Genomic DNA, 20598 nt, shown 5'->3' with positions numbered 1-20598 from the left:
CAGCCTCCGCCATCAGTGTGTGAACGTGTGTGTGGATGTGAGGCGTCACTGTAAAGCGCTTTGAGTGGTGGGTGGACGAGGAAAGCGCGGTATGAAATGCAGTCCATGTACCATTTTACCCTTCTAACTGGAGAGAAACACAAAAAGAAATATGAATACCCTTCCTGTGTGCGCAGGGGGCTGCTGCTGTGGACGGGCGTGGGGGATCCAGACATGTCGGAGGGGGTGGAGCAGGCAGCGTGGCGATCTCTGTGGACTCTCCATCCAACACTCTCACCCGAACTACGGAGGCCATCTTTAGAAGGAAAGAGAGCGAATTTAAAAAAATTTACTAAGGTAGCTTAAAAATACCACAACAAAACAAGCAAATTTCAATTTATTGTGCTTCAGTCTTGACGGAAAACATGCACACAAAATACTGCTCAACTGCAAAAAAATAATTCACTGTTGAGACAAATTGTACTTAAGGGATAAGTCAACTTCTAGTAATGTGTATTAAATTCAGGAGGGCTGCCTGATCTATCCCCCCCCCCCCCCACACACACACACACACACACAATGTCAGGTCCAAAAAGTCCATCCATCCATTATCCAAACTGCTTATCCTGCTCTCAGGGTCACGGGGATGCTGGAGCCTATCCCAGCAGTCATTGGGTGGCAGGCGGGGAGACACCCTGGACAGGCCACCAGGCCATCACAGGGCCTTCACACACATATTCACACCTAGGGACAATTTAGTATGGTCGATTCATCTGACCTACATGTATTTGGACTGTGGGGGGAAACCGGAGCCCCCGGAGGAAACCCATGCAGACACAGGAAGAACATGCAAACTCCACACAGAGGATGACCCGGGACGACCCCCGAGGTTGGACTACCCCGGGGCTCAAACCCAAGACCTTCTTGCTGTGAGGCGACTGCGCTAACCACTGCGCCACCGTGCCGCCCCAGAAAGTCCAGCTAAAGTGTATTCAATGAAACCAAGTAGCAGTAACCTAAGGAAAGAAATAAGCTCACAGTCGCTACCATAAGATGTTTTTAAACTGAAATATCCATTATTTGGCAATGCTACCACTAAACTGCAAACTTTAGTGTGCTGTATATTTAGTGCGTTCGTAGCCATTGAAGGTCAAAGGCCAGCTTGCATAAGGTATCCTGTGACTGGAATGAAAAGGTCCACTTTTTGAGAAAGAAGACCCATCCCTTTTAGTAGGCTGAGCACAGCCCTGAATGCAGTACCAAATGTTGCGTGCTGCTTGTTGTAGGTTATATAAACCCTGAGCTTGTTGTGATAGAAATATCTTGGGCTACATGTGTTTGCATGTGAACATCTTTGTTTTAATCTGACCCACCAGTTTGTGAGTCAGAGCCACATGACTGCTGTGAGTCTGGATGGTGATGGTGGTGACTGTGATTATGCTCAACCGGGCTGCTGTCATGGTTACAGGACCCCGGCATGGAGGAGACGGGGGGCAGAGGAGAGGTGGAGGCTGACGGGTACCCTGAGGCGTAGCCCCTGCTCTCAGATGGCGAGGGCTGGTAGGGGGAGCAGGGGCAGGCTTGGTGGGGAGTTTGATACCCACTACTGCTGCTGCTGTACTTCAGATCCAAATGGGAGTGAACATGGGACCGTGACGCCTCTGGGTAGGCTGGGTGACCCGATGGCAAGGGATCGAAGGTGTACGCTGGCAGGTCATGACCCTGTGGACCGTAGGAGGCTACAGTGGTCCTCCTGTGCCAATACTCTGCCTCCCTCTCCCTCTCCCACTGCATCTCGACCTCCCTGTCTCTCTCCCAGTGCAGGGACATCTCTCTGCCTCGCCTCAGCCCGGGATCCCTCTCCAGTGGAGCTCCGACCCTCTCGGGAGCTCTGCTTCCCTGGCTCTCCTTAGCCCCACCTCCCTTTGCTGAAGCTCTGCTTCTCGGTCCCAGTGGAAGCTGTCGCCGCGGTCCAGCCTTATACCATGATAGACTGCTGAGTCTTCTCTTCTGACACTGCAGTCCTACAGGGACAGCCAGGGGGTGGTAAACCATCCAGCAGCATTATATCGTGGTAGGTTGGGCTGGTGGAGCATTTGGGATGGTGCGGATGGGGGTGATGGTGGCTGTGGGATGGAGGAGGATGGTGGTAGGAGCTGTAGTCATCCCCTCGACAAAGCAGCCGACTCGGTGCGGACAGGGGATGGGGGTGGGGGTGGGGGTGGGGGTGAGGTGTAAGGTCCGGGGCTGGATAGGGATAGAACTGGTGAGTGGAGGGGGCAGTGTCCGTACAGGAGCGGTGTAAGTAGTGTGATGAGCCAGTCTGGCGGTCCCACACCAGGTCAGGAGGTGGAAGGGACTGGTGGGAGTGGGGGCTGTAGTGCTGGCACAGATCCATGTGCGAAGGAGGGGCTGCCAGGTGAGGGTTGGCAGAGAGGGTGGCCCCGTGGTGCCCGTTGGTACCAGGTGCCCGGTCGAGGCAGTACCCATTCGGCATGAGGAGGGTACGGTCACAGCCAGGCTCAGCACAGCTCTGGGACCTGTAACCGGCCGACAGGAGCATGACCGGCTGAGGCCTCAGTGTCCCAGTGCGCTCTGAGGGTAAGGAATCTCCGTCATCCAAAATGGCGGTCTCTCGCTCACTGTCACCGTTTCCCTCTATGCCTCCAAGAAGACGTTCAAGTTCCTCCCTTTCCCGTCTTGTCGGGGGTGAGGGATGAATCAGTTCCTCCTGGCGCTCAGGGTGGATAGACGATTGGTTTGAATGGCCGGAATGGGCTGAGAGGGCGGAGTCAGAGCCTATGAAATGGCCGGGTCTGTCCTCTGGGATGCCTGCCCCTGGACTGCTGCCGTTGGTTGAGGTGAGGGAGCCGGAGCCAGGACCACGCCGCTTCTTTATCTGGGCGTAAGAGACTGCCATCCAGCGGACCTTTGGTGTGGGCGATGTCTGAGAGAGGAAGAAAGAGAGGGTCAAAAATACAAACCGCTGTCCAATCTCACTTTGATGGACTCATTCACAACGACAGACGGGGGTTGTACTGACCACAACTTTTATTCACACAATTTCAAAAGCACTGACAGATAATTCCAAACTCCCTCCGCCACTTTGACAGAGTCAACAGAAGAATTGGCTTCGTTGACTTCAGGAGAAACCTCTGACTTGCGTCCCTGTCAGTTACCCCGTGGTTACACTGAGTGGCGCAGAATGAATATCACGCGGCAAAATTAAATAAAATGAAAAGCAAATATCACCAGGCAGCAGTACACCGAGTCGTTTATGGGACGTAGCAACGCCTGCTGCAGTATGAATAAATTCTGATTTTTTTAAATATTCCATAACTTTTAATATTTTTGTTTAGCCCAGCCCTAGTAAGGCCCTATTGTGTCATTGGCATTAAACATTAGGATACACAAATACAACACAAAATGTAATATCAGCAAACATCCATCTATTATCCAAGCCGCTTATCCTGCTCTCAGGATCACAGGGATGCTGGAGCCTATCCCAGCAGTCATTGGGTAGCAGGCGGGGAGACACCCTGGACAGGCCGCCAGGCCATCACACAGGGCCGAAACACACAACATATTCATCCCTGGGGACAATTTAGTACGGCCGATTCACCTGACCTACATGTCTTTGGACTGTGGGAGGAAACCGGAGCACCCCTGAGGAAACCCACGCAGACACGGGGAGAACATGCAAACTCCACACAGAGGACGACCTGGGACGACCCCCAGAGGTTGGACTAACCCAGGGCTCGAACCAGGACCTTCTTGCTGTGGGGCGACCGCGCTAACCACTGCGCCACCGTGCCACCCATCAGCGAACATGAAAAACCATAATATTATGCATAAAACTAAAACATAAAAAATGACTATAACAGAATTTTTCCAACACCTACCATGACATTGACGGATCCTTATTAATTACAGGCGCTGATGCTGGACTAACGGTCTGCCTCACTTCAGACCCAGGTGACCCAGAGTGCCAACCATTACATGTTTCGGTAACACTTTAGTATGGGGAACGTAGTCACCATTAATTAGGTGCTTATTAGCATGCAAATTAGCAACGTATTGGCTCTTAATTGGTCATTATTACGTACTCATTAATGCCTTATTCTGCATGGCCTTATTATACAACCAGTAAGCCATTAACTATGAGTTTTCCCTCTATAACCTCAGAATTATTGCTTATTAGTAGTACCATCTCAATATGCTTTGCTTAGTATGGACTTTATAAGGTGGTAGTACCACAAGAAGAGTTACTCTCCCTTACTAACACTTAATGAATATGGTCTGCTCTTACATAAAAAAACACAAAACTACAAGTGTTCATAGTGTTAAATTACTCTAAATTAAGTTTTTGTTACTTAGAATATGTTCCCCATACTAAAGTGACATCTTGATCATTACTAATTCACTAGTAATTAAGTTTTTTTATGTTCCCCATACTAAAGTGTTACCCATGTTTCTTCTCCAGTCATTTAGCAAGGGGGTTATTACCTTCTAAGCTGTCCTGGTATCGCTGGTTGAAGTTCTCATAGGAGTCCCAGCGGACCACTGGGTCAGATGTGTTGTAGTCCACTGTAACAGCCGGGTCGTTCTTCTGGTACTCACGGCCTGAAACACAGAAACCTTCTTGAGATGATGCTTACCATATTTCTGCTGGAGTAGCTCGGTTAACAGCACAGAGGGCAACAGAGAAGATGGGAACACGTCAGCGTAGACGGAAATGCTTTTTCCTTCGCTTCGCCTTTCCGAGACTGAACTGAACCAGCGTATTCTGGGCTTGCCAGTGTTCCAGGTTATTTATTTTTCGCTCCCTGGGTAGAGATTAAAATTACTCTTGAAGGGGAACAAAGACAAAAGTGTTGGACTTCATAAGAGGGAAAAAACCATGCCACTGCTTGGGGGCTGAGCTCTGCACCCAGGCTTTTCCATTACCTGGCCTCTTGTATCACTTATTTCATTGCACAAAAGCCTAAACACTTTCCTTTTCCAGGCCTACCTCAATTCACAGAGAGTCTGCGAGCATGACTGTGGTGGCATTCTCCAGTGACTTGAATCCCCCATTATTTACATCACCATTGCTGATGTATCCATTGCAAACTTGCCCAAATCGCACACCTGACATGACATGCACTTTTGGCTATAATATCCAAACAAGGTCGGTGGTTCTCAATCAGGTCCCTGAGCACCACCAGTGCTGCTGGTTTTCTATTCTTTCTTTTTTTTTTTTGGATTTTCCCTGTTTCCCCCCCCAATTGTACCCATCCAATTACCCCACTCTTTCGAGCTGTCCCGGGTCGCTGCTCCACCCCCTTTGCCGACCCAGGGAGGGCTGCAGACTATCACATGCCTCCTCCCATACATGTGGAGTCGCCGGCTGTCTCCTTTCACCTGACAGTGAGGAGTTTCGCCAGGGGAACATAGCGCGTGGGAAGATCACGATATTCTCCCCAGTTCCCCCTCCCCCCTGAACAGGCGCCCCGACTGACCAGAGGGGGCGCTAGTGCAGCGACCAGGACACATACCCATATCCGGCTTCCCACCCGCACACATGGCCAATTGTGTCTGTAGGGACGCCCGACCAAGCCGGAGGTAACACGGGGGTTCGAACCGGCGATCCCCGTGTAGGTAGGCAATGGGCTAGACCGCTATGCTACCCGGACGCCCCCTGGTTTTCTATTCCGCCTGGTAGTTCAATACATTCACCCCTTTTCCCCCAGTTATTCCAGCCTCCAATCAGGGAGGTTTTAGAGCCGGTGGTATCTGAGGACCTGGTTGAGAACCGCTGCTCTGTTAGTATGTAGGTTGACACATGAATATATGTGCTACTTGATGCCACTGACTTCACGAGTTGCTACATGAGTAAATGAAAACGTGAATGAGGAAATGGAAGACTGATAAAACCTTTGATCTTTTCCGGTCCAGAGGAGAAGACAAACTCCACCGTCGCGTCGGCTGGGAAACGCTCATCTGGGGGAGGAAAGAAAATACAAGATCCAAGAAATACAAGACAAAATATAAGATTGGAAGTTGTGCAGTTACATGTTATCATTGTCTGTACATCCTCAGACATTATTGATGATGGCAGATCGTTAAACCAGGCGACCATGATCTTATCAGAGCTTCTAAATCATGTGTTCTTAAATCCTTTACTTTTTTATTTTTCTCCCCCAGTTGTACCCGGCCAATTACCCCACTCTTCCGATCCTTCCCTGGTCGCTGCTCCACCCCCTCTGCTGATCCGGGGAGGGCTGCAGACTACCACATGCTTCCTCCGATACATGTGGAGTCACCAGCCGCTTCTTTTCACCTGACAGTGAGGAGTTTCACCAGGGGGCCGTAGCACGTGGGAGGATCATGCTATTCCCCCAGTCCCCCCTGAACAGGTACCCCGACCCACCAGAGGAGGCGCTAGTGCAGCGACCAGGACACATACCCCCATCCGGCTTCCCTCCCGCAGACACGGCCAATTGTGTCTGCAGGGACGCCGTCGAACCGCCGTCCCCGTGTTGGTAGGCAACAGAATAGACCACCACGCTACCCGGACGCCCCCTTAAATCCTTTGCAACTTCCACGGATTGTGTGATGAGGAGACCCCCCCCCTTAAAAAAACAGATCCCAGCCCAAAGTTCAAAACCCTTATTGAGTAGGTCTTGATTTGCTCTTTAAAACCTACTCTAACACATAAAACATAGTGGTGGCTTCTCCAGGCATCCCAGTGAGACGGGCGTCCTGTTTACATATCGTATGCTTCATCTGGTCCGGTGGGATGACTGCAGCACACAGTGCCTCCTCTGTGCTCCATAGTCACGCTTTTCTGCTGGAAGTACTCTTACTTTTCACAGAATGCGAAACCGATGAGGAAATGAGGTAATGAGAGTGTTCATTATGGTATTAAGCAACAACCCCAGTACACACCGAGCTCGCTTTACTCTTCCTGCGGGATCATTTAAGACAGAAACTCTCTGCGTAGAAGATGGAACAATCTCGCTGTGCCAATCCCCAGAGATCCATGATTATATTCATTTGTCCAATATTAGGATTTAGCGTCCGCTATTAAAGTTCATTTTTCAACCATATTATTATGGTTAGCTACAGCCAAATACAATGGATGGCCTCCCTCTACGCTTGTTTTACAGGGAGCTGCCATTATGCCAATTAGTCCAACATGGTGGTTATCCCACCGCAGCTTAATAACATAATCCCCCAACAGCCGTAGAGGAAAACTGAAATTGGACAGAACAAAAGTACCACATCATTCCCCGGGGGGGGGGGGGGGTGCTATGCATTCTTTCAAATTCTTAGGACTTATACACCTCCAGAGTCAGGAAACGAGCAGGCAACATCACTGCTGACCCATCACGCCCTGGTCACAACCCGTTCCAACACCACCCCTCTGGTAGGCGCTACAGAGCACTGTACCCCAAAACTCCATCCATCCATCCATTATCCAAACCGCTTATCCTGCTCTCAGGGTCGCGGGGATGCTGGAGCCTATCCCAGTAGTCACTGGGCAGCAGGCGGAGAGACACCCTGGACAGGCCCGCCAGCCCATCACAGGGCCCACACACACATATTCACACCTAGGGACAATTTAGTATGGCCGATTCACCCGACCTCCATGTCTTTGGACTGTGGGGGGGAATCAGAGCACCCGGAGGAAACCCACACAGACACGGAAACTCCACATGCAAACTCCACACAGAGGACGACCCGGGATGATCCCCAAGGTTGGACTACCCCGGGGCTCGAACCCCAGGACCTTCTTGCTGTGAGATGACCGCATTAACCACTGCGCCACCCTACCCCAAAACAACCAGATACAAAAAAAGTTTCTTTCCTCAGGCTGTCATTCAAATAAATGCTTAGCACTGTCAAATAAATCCAACCATTTTGTATATACTGTACTGTACATTGTACGTATACTGGTACTCTCTGTCTTGTACATTTACCTCAGGCATGTATGTAAGTAACCTGCTAACATATATTTCAGTATCTCCGTTATATCCTCTGCACCTTTGCACCTTATCACCTGTTATTTCACCTGTATGTCAGTCCTTGTGTATATATGTGAAGATTGTTGTGTTGTAGTGTTGATATTCTATGTTAAGTACACCGAGAGAGCCACGAAACCAGTCAAATTCCATGTAGGTACAAACCTACATGGTCAATAAGCATGATTCTGATTCTGAAATTCATAGATGAAGTCACGCATGTCACCTATTTTCTGGCTCTGCCTTGTTCCCCGACCCCCCCCCCACCCCCCACAGCCCACTTTCCCTCTGCAAACGACTGGGTCACTCTTTTTACCTGTGCAGGCCTCGTCCAGCTCTCCCTTGCCGAACCACAGCTGGGATCCGTGGACGGTGCAGGTGTGGAACTGCAGGCGGAAAACCGTGTCCCTGTCAGCACTCTGGGCTCGCCTGTGGTAGCATTTCACCTGCAGGGGGCGCAGAAAGATGGGAGAGAGAGAGAGAGAGAGAGAGAGAGAGAGAGAGAGAGAGAGAGAGAGAGAGAGAGAGAGAGAGAGAGAGAGAGAGAGAGAGAGAGAGAGAGAGAGAGAGAGAGAGAGAGAGAGAGAGAGAGAGAGAGAGAGAGAGAGAGAGAGAGTCAAAACTGTATTTGGCTATTTTTTCAAAACGATTCAAGGAACACATTAAAACAAATTGTGCTATGTTGTTAGCGATAGTTGATACATTTTAAAGTCCCTTTTACCTTTAGAGTAGGTCGTTTGTTAGCAACATTGTAAGAGTTTTACAGACTGAACGTTAAAGGTTTTTTTTTGTTTTTTGTTTTTTTTAGGGAGTTGTTCCTTATCTGATGCAAGGGCCTAATGACAGGATGTTGTGTTGCTGTAAAGCCCCCTGAGGCAAATTTGTAATTTGTGATATTGGGTTGTACAAATAAAATTGACTTGACTTGACTTGAACCGGGTACATCAGGAGATATTGGATTTCCCTGAAAGATACATCACATTATTGGCCTTCATAAAAAAAAACAAAAAAACAAGCTGCAACAAAAAGGGAGATAACTGCCTGCATACAACTTTAAAAAACGGCATATTACAATTCACTGTGGGCATTCAAATTAAGTATCTCATCTCATCTCATCTCATCTCATCTCATCTCATCTCATCTTCAGCCACTTCTCTGGGGTCGGGTCGCGGTGCCAGCAAACTAAGTAGGGCACTCCAGATGTCCCTCTCCTCAGCAATGCCCTCCAGCTCCTCCTGGGGGATCCCAAGGTGTTCCCAGGCCAGATTGGACATGTAGTCCCTCCAGCAAGTTCTGGGTCTACCCCGGGGTCTCCTCCCAGTGGGCCGTGCCCGGAAAACATCCAAAGGAAGGTGCTCAAGAGGCATCCTAATCAGATGCCCAAACCACCTCAACTGGCTCCTTTCGATGCGAAGGAGCAGCGGCTCTACTCCGAGTTCCCTCCGGATGTCCGAGCTCCTCACCCTATCGCTAAGGCTGACCCCAGACACCCTACGGAGGAAACTCATTTCAGCCGTTTATAGCCGCGATCTCGTCCTTTCGGTCACTACCCAAAGCTCATGACCATAGGTGAGGGTTGGAACAAAGATTGACTGGTAAATTGAGAGCTTTGCCTTCCGGCTCAGCTCCCTCTTCACCACAACAGTCCGGTAGAACGTCCACATTACTGCTGATGCTGCACCAATCCGCCTGCCAATCTCCCGCTCCATCCTACCCTCACTCGTGAACAAGACCCCGAGATACTTGAACTCCTTCACGCGAGGCAACAACTCATCCCCAACCCGGAGGGAACAATCCACCATTTCACGGTAGAGAACCATGGCCTCAGACTTGGAGGTGCTGACTCTCATCCCGGCAATGTCACACTCAGCTGCAAACCGCCCCAGTGTGTGCCGGAGGTGGTGTCTAGTGAAGCTAACAAAACCACAACATCTGCGAAGAGCAGAGATGCAATTTCAAGGTTCCCAAAACAGACATACTCCTCACCTTGGCTGTGCCTTCAGATCCTGTCCATGAATATCACAAACAGAATCAGAGACAAGGGTTAACCTTGGCGGAGTCCGACACCCACCGAAAACGTGTTTGACTTTGTGCCGAGAATGCAGAGACAGCTATACAAGGACCACATGGCTTGCAGCAACTGCCCCGGTACCCCATACTCCCACAGTACCCCCCACAGAGTGCCCCAGGGTACACGGTCGTTAGCCTTCTCCAAGTCCACAAAACACATGTAGACTGGCTGGTCAAACTCCCATGCCTCCCTCAGCACTTCCGCAAGAGTAAAGATTTGGGTCGTTGCTCCACGGCCAGGTTGGAATCCGCATTGTTCCTCCTGGATTCAAGGTTCGACAATCGGTCGGAGCCTCCTTTCCAGCACCTTAGAGTAGACTTTCTGAGGGAGGCTGTGGAGCACACCCTCCGGTCCCCGGTATAAAATGTGTTCTAAATTAAAATCACCCTAAAAGCCCCTTCAAGTGTTTCTGAGTTTATACAGAACAGACTGCATCCACTGGCCATTCAATAAACCAAATCATTTTGCTGTTAGAGCCTCAACTGGTCTGGTGTGACCAGCTGGCTTCTCACATATCACGTGCAGTTTTGGTCTCTTGATATTGTCAGTGACAAACCAAGATGGCTATCACACACTATGGAAGACAAGCACTGAAGTTGCGTCTTCAGTAGTTGTGGTTAGTTTAATTAATGGGGGTCGACAAAGAAACACCGAGACTTCATTACGTATGCCACTGCAGCCACGTAATATATACTGAAAGCACCAAGGAAGCCAACAAGTGTGACCACCATGCCAAAATTGCATCGTGTAGCTTTAAGGTTTTGTTTTTGTTTGTTTTTTTTCTCCCAATTGTACTTAGCCAATTACCCCACTCTTCCGAGTCGTCCTGGTCGCTGCTCCACCCCTGTGGCCGATCCAGGGACGGCGGCAGACTACCACATGCCTCCTCCGATACATGTGGAGTTGCCCGCCGCTTCTTTTCACCTGAGAAGTTTCGCCAGGGGGACGTAGCGTGTGGGAGTATCACGCTATTCCCCCCTGTCCCCCTCCCCCCCTGAACAGGCGCCCCGACCGACCAGAGGAGGCGCTAGTGCAGCGACCAGGACACATACCCACATCCGGTTTCCCACCCGCAGACACGGCCAATTGTGTCTCTAGGGACGCCCGACCAACACGGGGGATTCGAACCCCATGTTCATAGGCAACGGATTAGACCGCCATGCCATCTGGACGTCCTAAGGTTTTGTTTTTGATTGTTTCTACTGAAGACAATCAAAGTCAGTGAGTCAACACTGGTACCCCGTCCCCGAGGAGCGAAGAGGTTGTCATAACGGTCATTTCCTTGTAGTCTCACACTCACCATGATGTCACCTTTGAGCAGCAGCGCTGGCTCGATGGTCACACACAGCCGCCTGCCTCCAGTTCCTTGTAAGTCACTGTTAACAACACAGTACAGCCAACCACGTGTGTTAGATAGCACAGGACACGTTAAGCACGTCAACTACAGATTTACAACAACACAGCAAATAATATCATGTATCAGCCAATGAAGATACAAGAGACAAGCCAAGTATGGGGTAAGGTTGGACACGGCGAAAGTAACACCAGATGGACTGGGTGTGACGTCATGTGACACAGTGAGCAGACCCTTTTTTTTCTGAAACTTGTCCTTTTGAATACACCACCACTGTACGGAAAACATTCTGTAATGCTGAGAAAATCCCCCCCAGGGAAGAACCCATCCTTGTCCTTCTGCTTATCTGTGTTATCAATTGGTGATATGATAGGGGTGGAGACCCACTATATGCCCGAGGTGTAGACCAACTGCATGGACTGGTAGATCTTCAGGAAGGGGTAGTAGCCTGGTTTGAAAAAGGGAGGGGGAGAGAGGGGGGGAGGAAAGAGAGAGAGAGATAGATTTAGAGATATATGTGGGGGTTTGCGGGAGGGGGGGCAGACTGAGCCAGCATTACTCTGATGAACACGGTGGTGGAATGTGCTGACTGCCACCCCTCCTCCTGCGCTCCATCATCAGATTAAAGATAAACACACGAGTGTGTCTGCATGGGTGGGTGGGTGAGTGAAGATGACCATCTAAGAACGCTGTTATCACAACACAGTGCTGTCATTCAGATGGCATCTCAGTGTCGTGCCAAGGCAAGCAGTAGAACACACACTCACACACTCACACACTAGCATCTAGGTGCATATGGACGGATAAAATATGAAACACATATTTGGATTCCGATAAAAAACTAGGTAAAACACATATAAATGGAGACGAAAATAAACACACATATCCAGGCACACACAAACACACACACACTCACAAACATACACACGGCAACACAAAACAGGCACCTCCTTCGCCCTGGAAGTTGGGGAGCGCAGGGATGAGGACTTGATGGAGGAAGAGAGAGCTGCTGTTCATCTTGATGGCCCCGGACAGAAGACCCCCGAAGTAATAGATATACCTGAGAGAGGAGAGACGAGAGGGGGAGCGGGGGGCGGGGCGGAACGATGAGATGGAAAGAAGGAGAGAATATGAAAGAGAAAACAAAAACCCATGCCAGTGAAGTAGACTGAGAGGGGAGGGTGGATGAGGCTACAGAAACGCAAAACAAACAAACAAAGTTGACAAAAATGCGAACGATAATGGAGCAGACAGATGCATGGAGAGGTGTGATAATAAAAATGCAGGTCTTGTGACGACCGGGATTTCACTCCTACCTAAAACGACTATGGGCGGTCAAAATGACCGCCGGTTTTTAAACTCGATATTCTGTCAAGATAAATACCCAGTTGAGATATTAATGCATTACATACATAAGTATGTCTGTTATGAAACTAACTGGCACCAACATTAACATTTTAACAACTATAATACTATTTTTAAACAGTTTAAACTTCAGAGACACATGGTCGAACTTGAATTGCGCAATTGAAAAGGAAACTGTTACCTGAAAAACAAAACCGAAAACACATATTGCTAATCTAACAAACATGACAAGGCCTATAAAACGTGGAATGGAGAAAAAGAACTGAAAATAAATATTGAAACAGTCCCAAACAACGACCGGAACTTAAAAACTACGAGAACGACCGTGGGCCGTCAAAATGACCACCACGGATTTTAAGTCCTCCAACCCATACGACCACATGGGTCGTTTGTCCTCTAATACGACCCACAGGAGCGGTTCCTAAATTAGCGCCCCCTACCGGCGGCAGGAGATATGCAACAGATACTTTTCGCCTCAGTGCATTGTGGGATTTTAAAGTAATGTGAGAACAATACAATATGTATTCAGTGCGTTTTTGTGTCGTTTCGCCGTCTAGTATAGAAGCTGAGATTGCTATTGGCAGCATGTTTACCCATGAATAACGTTATAAGAGCTAACTTAACGTTAGCCACAAGATAGGAATCCAGCTAGCGTGGACATTATAACCGCTATGTGACATTAAACTTTGCTTTTATTAATATTCCTCTCACGGGAGCTTATGGAAGGAGATGCTTATCGTTACAGGGGAAGTGACGTGTTATAATGACGGAGGACCGCGAGGAAGCAGCGTAAAACGCAACTATAGGTCGTAATAAGCTGCTCGTGCGTCGTTTTCTGGTAGAGGACAGTCTCGTTTTTAAACTCTATATTCTGTCACGATAAGGTAACCGGTTATTTTCTTGCCCGGAGCGGGATTCGATACGGAGTGAACTGCACCACAAGGCAACGTCACTAACCGCTCGGCTAAAGGGTCAGACCCGTTAGCTAGGGGCCAACGTGTATTATTAGTAGTTTACAATAAATACCCAATTGAGATATTAATGCATTGCATATGTTACTATGTCTGTTAAGAAACTAACTGACACCAAAATTAACATTTTAACAACTTTGATACTGTTTTTCAAACAATTTAAAATGGCCGCTGTCCAGCGCCTGTAAATACTGCAGCGCCTCGTTGGTAGTCATGGTGCGTCTGTAACCAGACATGTTGGACATAATCAGAAATCAACTTTAGACTATGTCTCTGCGCTGGAGGGCGCTAGTGTGTTTCTAGGACAGAGCAACGAACTTCGCGAAGGAAATGACGCCACCGACACGCGTCATAAATAGTCACATGACGCACACGATGACGCGCAAATTACGAGACGGTCATTTTAACGACTCGTGGTCGTTTTAGGGTAGATCTTATAACTTTTTTGTGCAGTTGATCTAAGACTCATTAAAGCAAATATATGCAGTTTTAGGAGCATTCCGGTCCGTATCTTTTTCTCACAAAGTTATCCAACTTCGAAAATCCAAAACCGTCAAAATGACAATAGTCGTTCCAGTCTTCCATGACAATTACTTTAAGTTAAAGAAAGCGGTTGTACATATGAAGTTGCACATTCTCAAAAAAAAGCTGTTTTTTCCTGCCGCTGGGTTAAATCTAATCAAGTGTGCTGATTGGGGGGGTGTGTGTGACCACCCCTCACTTGTCCATAAATCACCCTCCTCGGTTTTGTACCTGTTTTGGGACGGCTGGAGGGAGGAGGACACCTTATCTTCACAGAACTTCCTCATGGCCAGAGTACTGAGGGCTTGGTCCGCCCTGCACACACACACACACACACACACACACACACACACACACACACACACACACACACACACACACACACACACACACACACACACACACACACACACACACACTGTGAGCCAATGTTTTCCATCACGGGACTTGCACCAGACTCTGGTTGCCAGAAAGTACATGGATAGGATACAGCTGGCATTGGCCACAGGATAAACCAGTTTCCACTGTTCCTGTGTAAATCCGCAGGGCTTCGTTTAACATAAAATAACAATTTATCAACGACTTTATATGGAAATCGTGACGCTTATGTCCGACGGGCCAAAATCAAAGCCTTTCGCTAGATTGTACCGAATCTTTAAAAAAAAAAGACACGTGGCCTCTGTGCCCTCTGTTCGAGTCCGTCTCTGAACACCTCTTATGTAACTCTCAGAGAGTTTCCATGAGTGGATGCTCTGACGAATAAGAAGACGTCACAGGGTGGAAAGCTGTCCGAAACACACTTACCCTGCAGAGATCTTGCTGTAGTGCATGTAGGCTGCGATGATCACGCCCGTCTTACCCTTGTTGCCCTGTTGGGGGACAGAGGCTGTAGTCAGGATAAAGTCGATTGCTTTTGAGTTGAAAAAAAAAACAAATTAAAAAGCTCCCATGGTGTTTTTTTTTTTTTTTTTCCTCACACACAGAGTGCTCCTTACTTCCTGAAATATTCCAGACATCCCAGCTTCAAATTCCTGAGCAGACCCCTACGGACAACGCCAGACTGACAGTCCTAATGAACGGGAAGGCTATTCCACTACAGGACCTGCATCGTCACACTGTCGGTTCCCCCCAGACAAACTAGCTTTAGGTTTAGACCTGCAGAACAAAAACGATTCCTTCTATCTTGGCATAATCTGAGTCTGGGAAAAGTTGCCTGTGCTGGAAAAACTAGAGACTGGAGCCATAGTCAGGTCTCAGTATTTAGTGTTCAGGAGGAAAATGATATGTAAATGAAAAACGTTCTACAGATGCCGGATGAGCGCCAAACCAAAAGAAAAAAGAAACCCCAAAAGTGATAGTTGCCACATAATTCCCATAAACTTGTTTTTTCTTCATTTTTCCACCTTTAATCTCCCCAATTGTACTCGGCCAATTACTCTATTTTATGAGCTGTCCTGGTCTCTGCTCCACCCCCTCTGCTGATCCGGGGAGGGCTGCAGACTACCACATGCCTCCTCCCATACATGTGGAGTCGCCAGCCGCTTCTTTTCACCTGGCAGTGAGGATTTCACCTGGCAGTGAGGAGTTTCACCAGAGGGACATAGCGCGTACGCTATTTCCTCCTCTTCCCCCGAACAGGTACCCCGATCGACCAGAGGAGGCGCTAGCGCAGCGACCAGGACACACACCCACATCCGGCTTCTCACCCTCAGAAACGGCCAATTGTGTCTGTAGGGACGCCCGACCGAGCCGAGGTAACACGTGGATTCGAACAGGCGACCCCCGTGTTGGTAGTCAATAGACCGCTACGCTACCCGGATGCCACAATTTCCCATAAACATGACTAAAATAAAATCACTACATGATTATGCTTAACCTGGCAGATTTGCTTATTTAAGCAATGAGAAGCAGTGGAAAGATAAAATTGTCATTTCCAATGTTTTACCCAAGTTGTTCAATTCATCCCAAGGATGTGTTTCTCTTATTTGTGTTTAAATAGAAGGTGCCGTCCTTCTCATTCTGCCCCCTGCTGAGCTGTGACCTGAAATGCAGAAATACAAACGCCTAACAGAGTTTCTTTTTGTCTGAAACTAAAGACGGCCCCATTCCACAACGCCATCTCAGAGCACGGGAAACGCCGTGGCATCTGGGCAGGCTTGCAACGTGTTGACCCTGTGAATTCTGACCTTGCAGTGCAGGACCACCACGTGTTGGGGGTCGGAGGTCAACCACATCTCCATGGCCTTACACATGCACAAATCTTATCCAGGGGTGGGGCATGAAGGTCAGGCCAGCCAAAGTCATGGACCTGGAGTGGAAAGGGGGCACGGCAGGGAAGGGTAGGGGAGAGAGAGGGGGGGGGGAGCCATCAGTACACTTGGATTATACTGAGTTAGTATTTGATATGAATTTACTATTTACTGCATTAAGAATACAAAACAATGTGGGTGACAGAAAGAGCCGCTCTACCTTTGGATTCAGCCGGTGATGTCATGGCGCCTTTCGGAGAGGTTGAAAAGCTGCAAAATAATTCAGTTTCAGCTCAGTACTCTGCCAAAAGATACCTCCCCAGCTTGTTGGGTATGCAACTAAACCTGCTATTCATTTGTTTAATACCTGAGCATTCCCTAGATGCTTCCACCTACAGTACAAATAAAATGAAAGCTGTCTTCATTCAGTCCAGTCAGTTTTGTATCACAGCCATACACCTATCCCTGCAGCTGTATTTCTGTTATGCTTACACTGATGAGGAAATATAGATAGGGTGCAAATATTTGATGGGCAGCCAAATAACATTTTGATTTGTTATTTGGTGGAATCCGGATGGTTTATCAGGCTAAGGCACATATAATCTATTCATTGTAGAATCTATTTATTATGATTTAGTATTTGATAATTTTATTTATTTAAAAAATATTATTATATTATTTTACACAATAATATATAAATAATAATTTATACAATAATAAATAATAATTTCTAAAATAATAATTTTATAATATAAATCATATTATATTATTATAATAAATAATATAAAATAATTCATATAGTAATAAATAATAATTCATAAAACAATAATAATCTCATGATATTATTTAATAATTTGATTTATTTATATAATAATTTATTATTTGACTATTTATTATATTTGTTATTATTTATTATGAATCCATCTATTGTACACCGACATCTCTCCCTTATTTCTTGTCTACCTCCATTGAATAGTGTTCATTGTACGTATGAAGGCAGGCAGAAATGCTGTAAAAATAATTTGCAGAAGGAATTCATTTTGCTTTTGTCAAAGGAGTGACACAAAATAGTCCTGACAACATGGCCACCGATGGAATCGCTCTATCTGATATGGTGTGAAAGCAAAAGGACTCTCTCTCTCTCTCTCTCTCTCTCTCTCTCTCTCTCTCTCTCTCTCTCTCTTCTCTCTCTCTCTCTTCTCTCTCTCTCTCTCTCCTCTCTCTCTCTCTCTCTCTCTCTCTCTCTCTCTCTCTCTCTCTCTCTCTCTCTCTCTCTCTCTCTCTCTCTCTCGGAAGTGAAGAGTCCCTCACCAGGAACTTGTCTTGATGTTTGGACTTGAGCATGGCAGCCACCTCCTTCAGGTGAGCCTATATCTCTGCTCCTCCAACAGTGGGGGAAGAAGACAGAGATGATCCTCTCCGTGATGTAGGTGAGATCGAAGTCATAGTTGCGCTCCATCACCCGCTCCATCACACGGTCGACGCTGAAACTCCTGGATGAACACCAAGAGAAGCTGAAAGTCAGCTAGAAATCTAACTGGGCTGTTGGCCATGGCATGAATGAGACGGCCCTTACCTGGGCAGGGTGTTTCTTTGCTTGGTGGTAGGTCAGCGACTTGGTGGACCCTGAGACAATGAACACAATAACTCAAACTGATAACTTACCAGGAACTGACAAAAATGCAGTTATTTCAATGCAGAGTGCATGTTTTCCTCATGTTCTCACCAATTAAAGCAGGACCAAAATCAATAATCAGATTTTACTTTCACATCTAACAGCCTTGAATATGGCAGAATAAACATACAGCAACATATCTTTGGGAAATGGGAAATCCTTGCTAGCTTGAGTGAAAAATGAAACAACTTGTAATGAACAATCAGCTTGAAGCATGGTCACCAGAAAGTCCTTCCCTCTCAGAGTCAGCTGGGGACTGACAGACTTGGTTAGTTCCTCATGTTCGCTTTGGAAGATGTTGACGTTAGCGTTAGCATGCTGATGTAAGCATGCTGAAGATTAGCATGCTGACGGTAGCACGCTGGCGTTTAGCACGCTGGCGTTTAGCACGCTGACGTTTAGCACGCTGACGTTAAGCACGCTGGCGTTTAGCACGCTGACGTTAGCTTGGCAGCCAAAGGTCCTGACTCAGATAGCAAAGTTACTGTGGCCCGGACCCGTCCCACACCCGACACTTCATCCGGCCCACACACCGCGTGGAATGATGGCACTTGGGCGACCCGCTCCTGTTTGCCAGATCTGGGCCAGAACCAAGCATAGCAATGCCGCAGTGTGCCACATATTTGCCAAAGGTGGCCCATATTCGTTTTGTGATATTTGGGCCATATTCACCATTTACCACACAGGCCACTTCAGGGTCACAATCCAGATCACATGTTGCCCAGAGCACCGCATCTTTGCAAAAAGGACCCACATTTGATTTGGCATATTTGGTCCATATTTGCTATTATACATGTGGGCCACTTCAGGCTCACACTCATGTTGTCAGGGCCAGAAGAAGGCCATCAGTGCCGCATCATTGCCTGAAGTGGCCCACATCCGGATGCTATCTGGGGATGATGTCACCCAGCTATCCAAACGCAATTCATGCTGGGGGTTTTTCCCCCCACTTTGTTTGTGTAAACAGAGTGACCCTAGTGTGGCATCGGGTTCGTGTGAGCACACCGTAAGTAATCTGGCATTACTTTCATTTGTCTTCTCATTTGGGAAGCTCAAAAAATCTCATTTCAGTCAGTCCACCAAAATGTTTCTGCTCTCACAGGTTCGACATGTACAAGACAGATGGTGGTGACACTCGGGAGCAGGGAGGATGAGACAGGAAAAGGGAGGATGCAGAAGTAGAGGAGGAGGAGGTGGAGGAGGAGGCATCTGGTAAAGTAAGTGCTCTTTCTCACCAGGTGTTGAATGTGTCGAGACGGAGTGGTCCCTCTCCGCTGCTGGAGGCAGTGAACGGCGAGGTGGGGGTGAGGGGTTTGACGAGAGGAGGAGAGGAAGGTAAGGTGTGAAAGGAGGGAGAGAGGAGAGGAATGAGAGGAACGGGAACGGGGGAGTGGAGCAGGAGGAAATTCAAGGAGTAATGAGAGGAGGAAAAGGGTGGGGGGTGGGGTTGGCCAATTGACAAAAAAGGGTGCAGAGAAGAGGGAGTTGAGATGGTTGGAGAGGAGGGTGGGTGAGGGTAGAGAGGTGGACATGGACACAAATAAAGCGGTAAGAGGCACATATATATATAAATATATAGGAGTGGGTGGGGCAAAGAGGAAGCGAGGGAAAGTTAATTCAACAAACAGACTCCATAATGAATAAACTTTACTGCTTCCTCCAGCAACATCAACATCTTTTTTTTTTCTGGATGGAGTCCTGCAGCGGTCCAAGAACACACCACCATCCAACCAGGCGGAGGGACCGGACTCCCCAAAGCATTGAGCTTCGATGGAGGCCTCCGACTTCTGTAGCTGTTAAATGACTTACAGGGCAGGATATAAAATATCTGTCTTACACATGTTCTGCCATCAAAGAAGAGACAGAGCACGGAGAGACAACAAGAATGAGAGAGACAGGTGGAGACGCGGAGAGAGACTTAGAGAGCGAGGCGAGAGAGAGAGAAATGCATACAAACAAGGACAAAGTATGGAAGTGTGTCCTGCGAGAGAGGTCATCTTACAGATCATTGGAAGGAAGGGGGATGCATGCTGAGGTCACCTGGAAAGAAGACAAGAGACATCAGAGTGAGACTAACACACCACACAAAAACACACACATGCAATCCTTCTCTCGGTCTTGCTCTCTTTCACTCTCAATTCAAATTCAAATGGCTTCATTGGCATGATGTAACGATGTACATATTGCCAAAGCGTGGGTATGAACACTGAAAAAAGTTCAACGTTAATTGGAAAACATTATTAAAAAAAAACACACTACAACAAAGAAACAGAGTACAGCAAAGAACCATAGTACAAGACAAAAAGAACATACTATCATCAAATATGGCAGCAACAACGTGTGTCAGGTGATTGTCACTCACTGTCCCTCACTTTATGGCAGGCAGCAACACAGACTGCTGCTAAC

The 20598-nt window shown here is 47.7% G+C and overlaps 1 protein-coding gene across 1 annotated transcript in view; it reads right to left on the bottom strand.

Moving 5' to 3' along the window:
* LOC130106686 (tensin-2-like) overlaps positions 1–17991 on the bottom strand; it is a 29173-nt gene extending 11182 nt beyond the window's left edge. Inside the window, 20 exon segments of the mRNA XM_056272890.1 lie at positions 160–295; positions 1353–1845; positions 1848–2005; positions 2008–2887; positions 2889–2926; positions 4486–4602; positions 5896–5961; positions 8302–8431; positions 11357–11432; positions 11798–11858; positions 12358–12470; positions 14500–14583; positions 15073–15137; positions 16455–16522; positions 16525–16576; positions 16738–16754; positions 16757–16787; positions 17829–17881; positions 17884–17916; positions 17919–17991. Of these exon segments, the coding sequence (XP_056128865.1) occupies positions 160–295; positions 1353–1845; positions 1848–2005; positions 2008–2887; positions 2889–2926; positions 4486–4602; positions 5896–5961; positions 8302–8431; positions 11357–11432; positions 11798–11858; positions 12358–12470; positions 14500–14583; positions 15073–15137; positions 16455–16522; positions 16525–16576; positions 16738–16754; positions 16757–16787; positions 17829–17881; positions 17884–17916; positions 17919–17988 (2741 nt within the window). The 5' untranslated portion in view covers positions 17989–17991.
* Between the last annotated feature and the right edge of the window lie 2607 nt (positions 17992–20598).

The sequence above is a fragment of the Lampris incognitus genome, chromosome 2 (genome assembly GCF_029633865.1).
Source record: "Lampris incognitus isolate fLamInc1 chromosome 2, fLamInc1.hap2, whole genome shotgun sequence".
Taxonomy (NCBI): Eukaryota; Metazoa; Chordata; class Actinopteri; order Lampriformes; family Lampridae; genus Lampris; species Lampris incognitus.
Note: the sequence above shows the minus strand (reverse complement) of the source record. Positions and strands in the feature narration are given on the sequence as shown.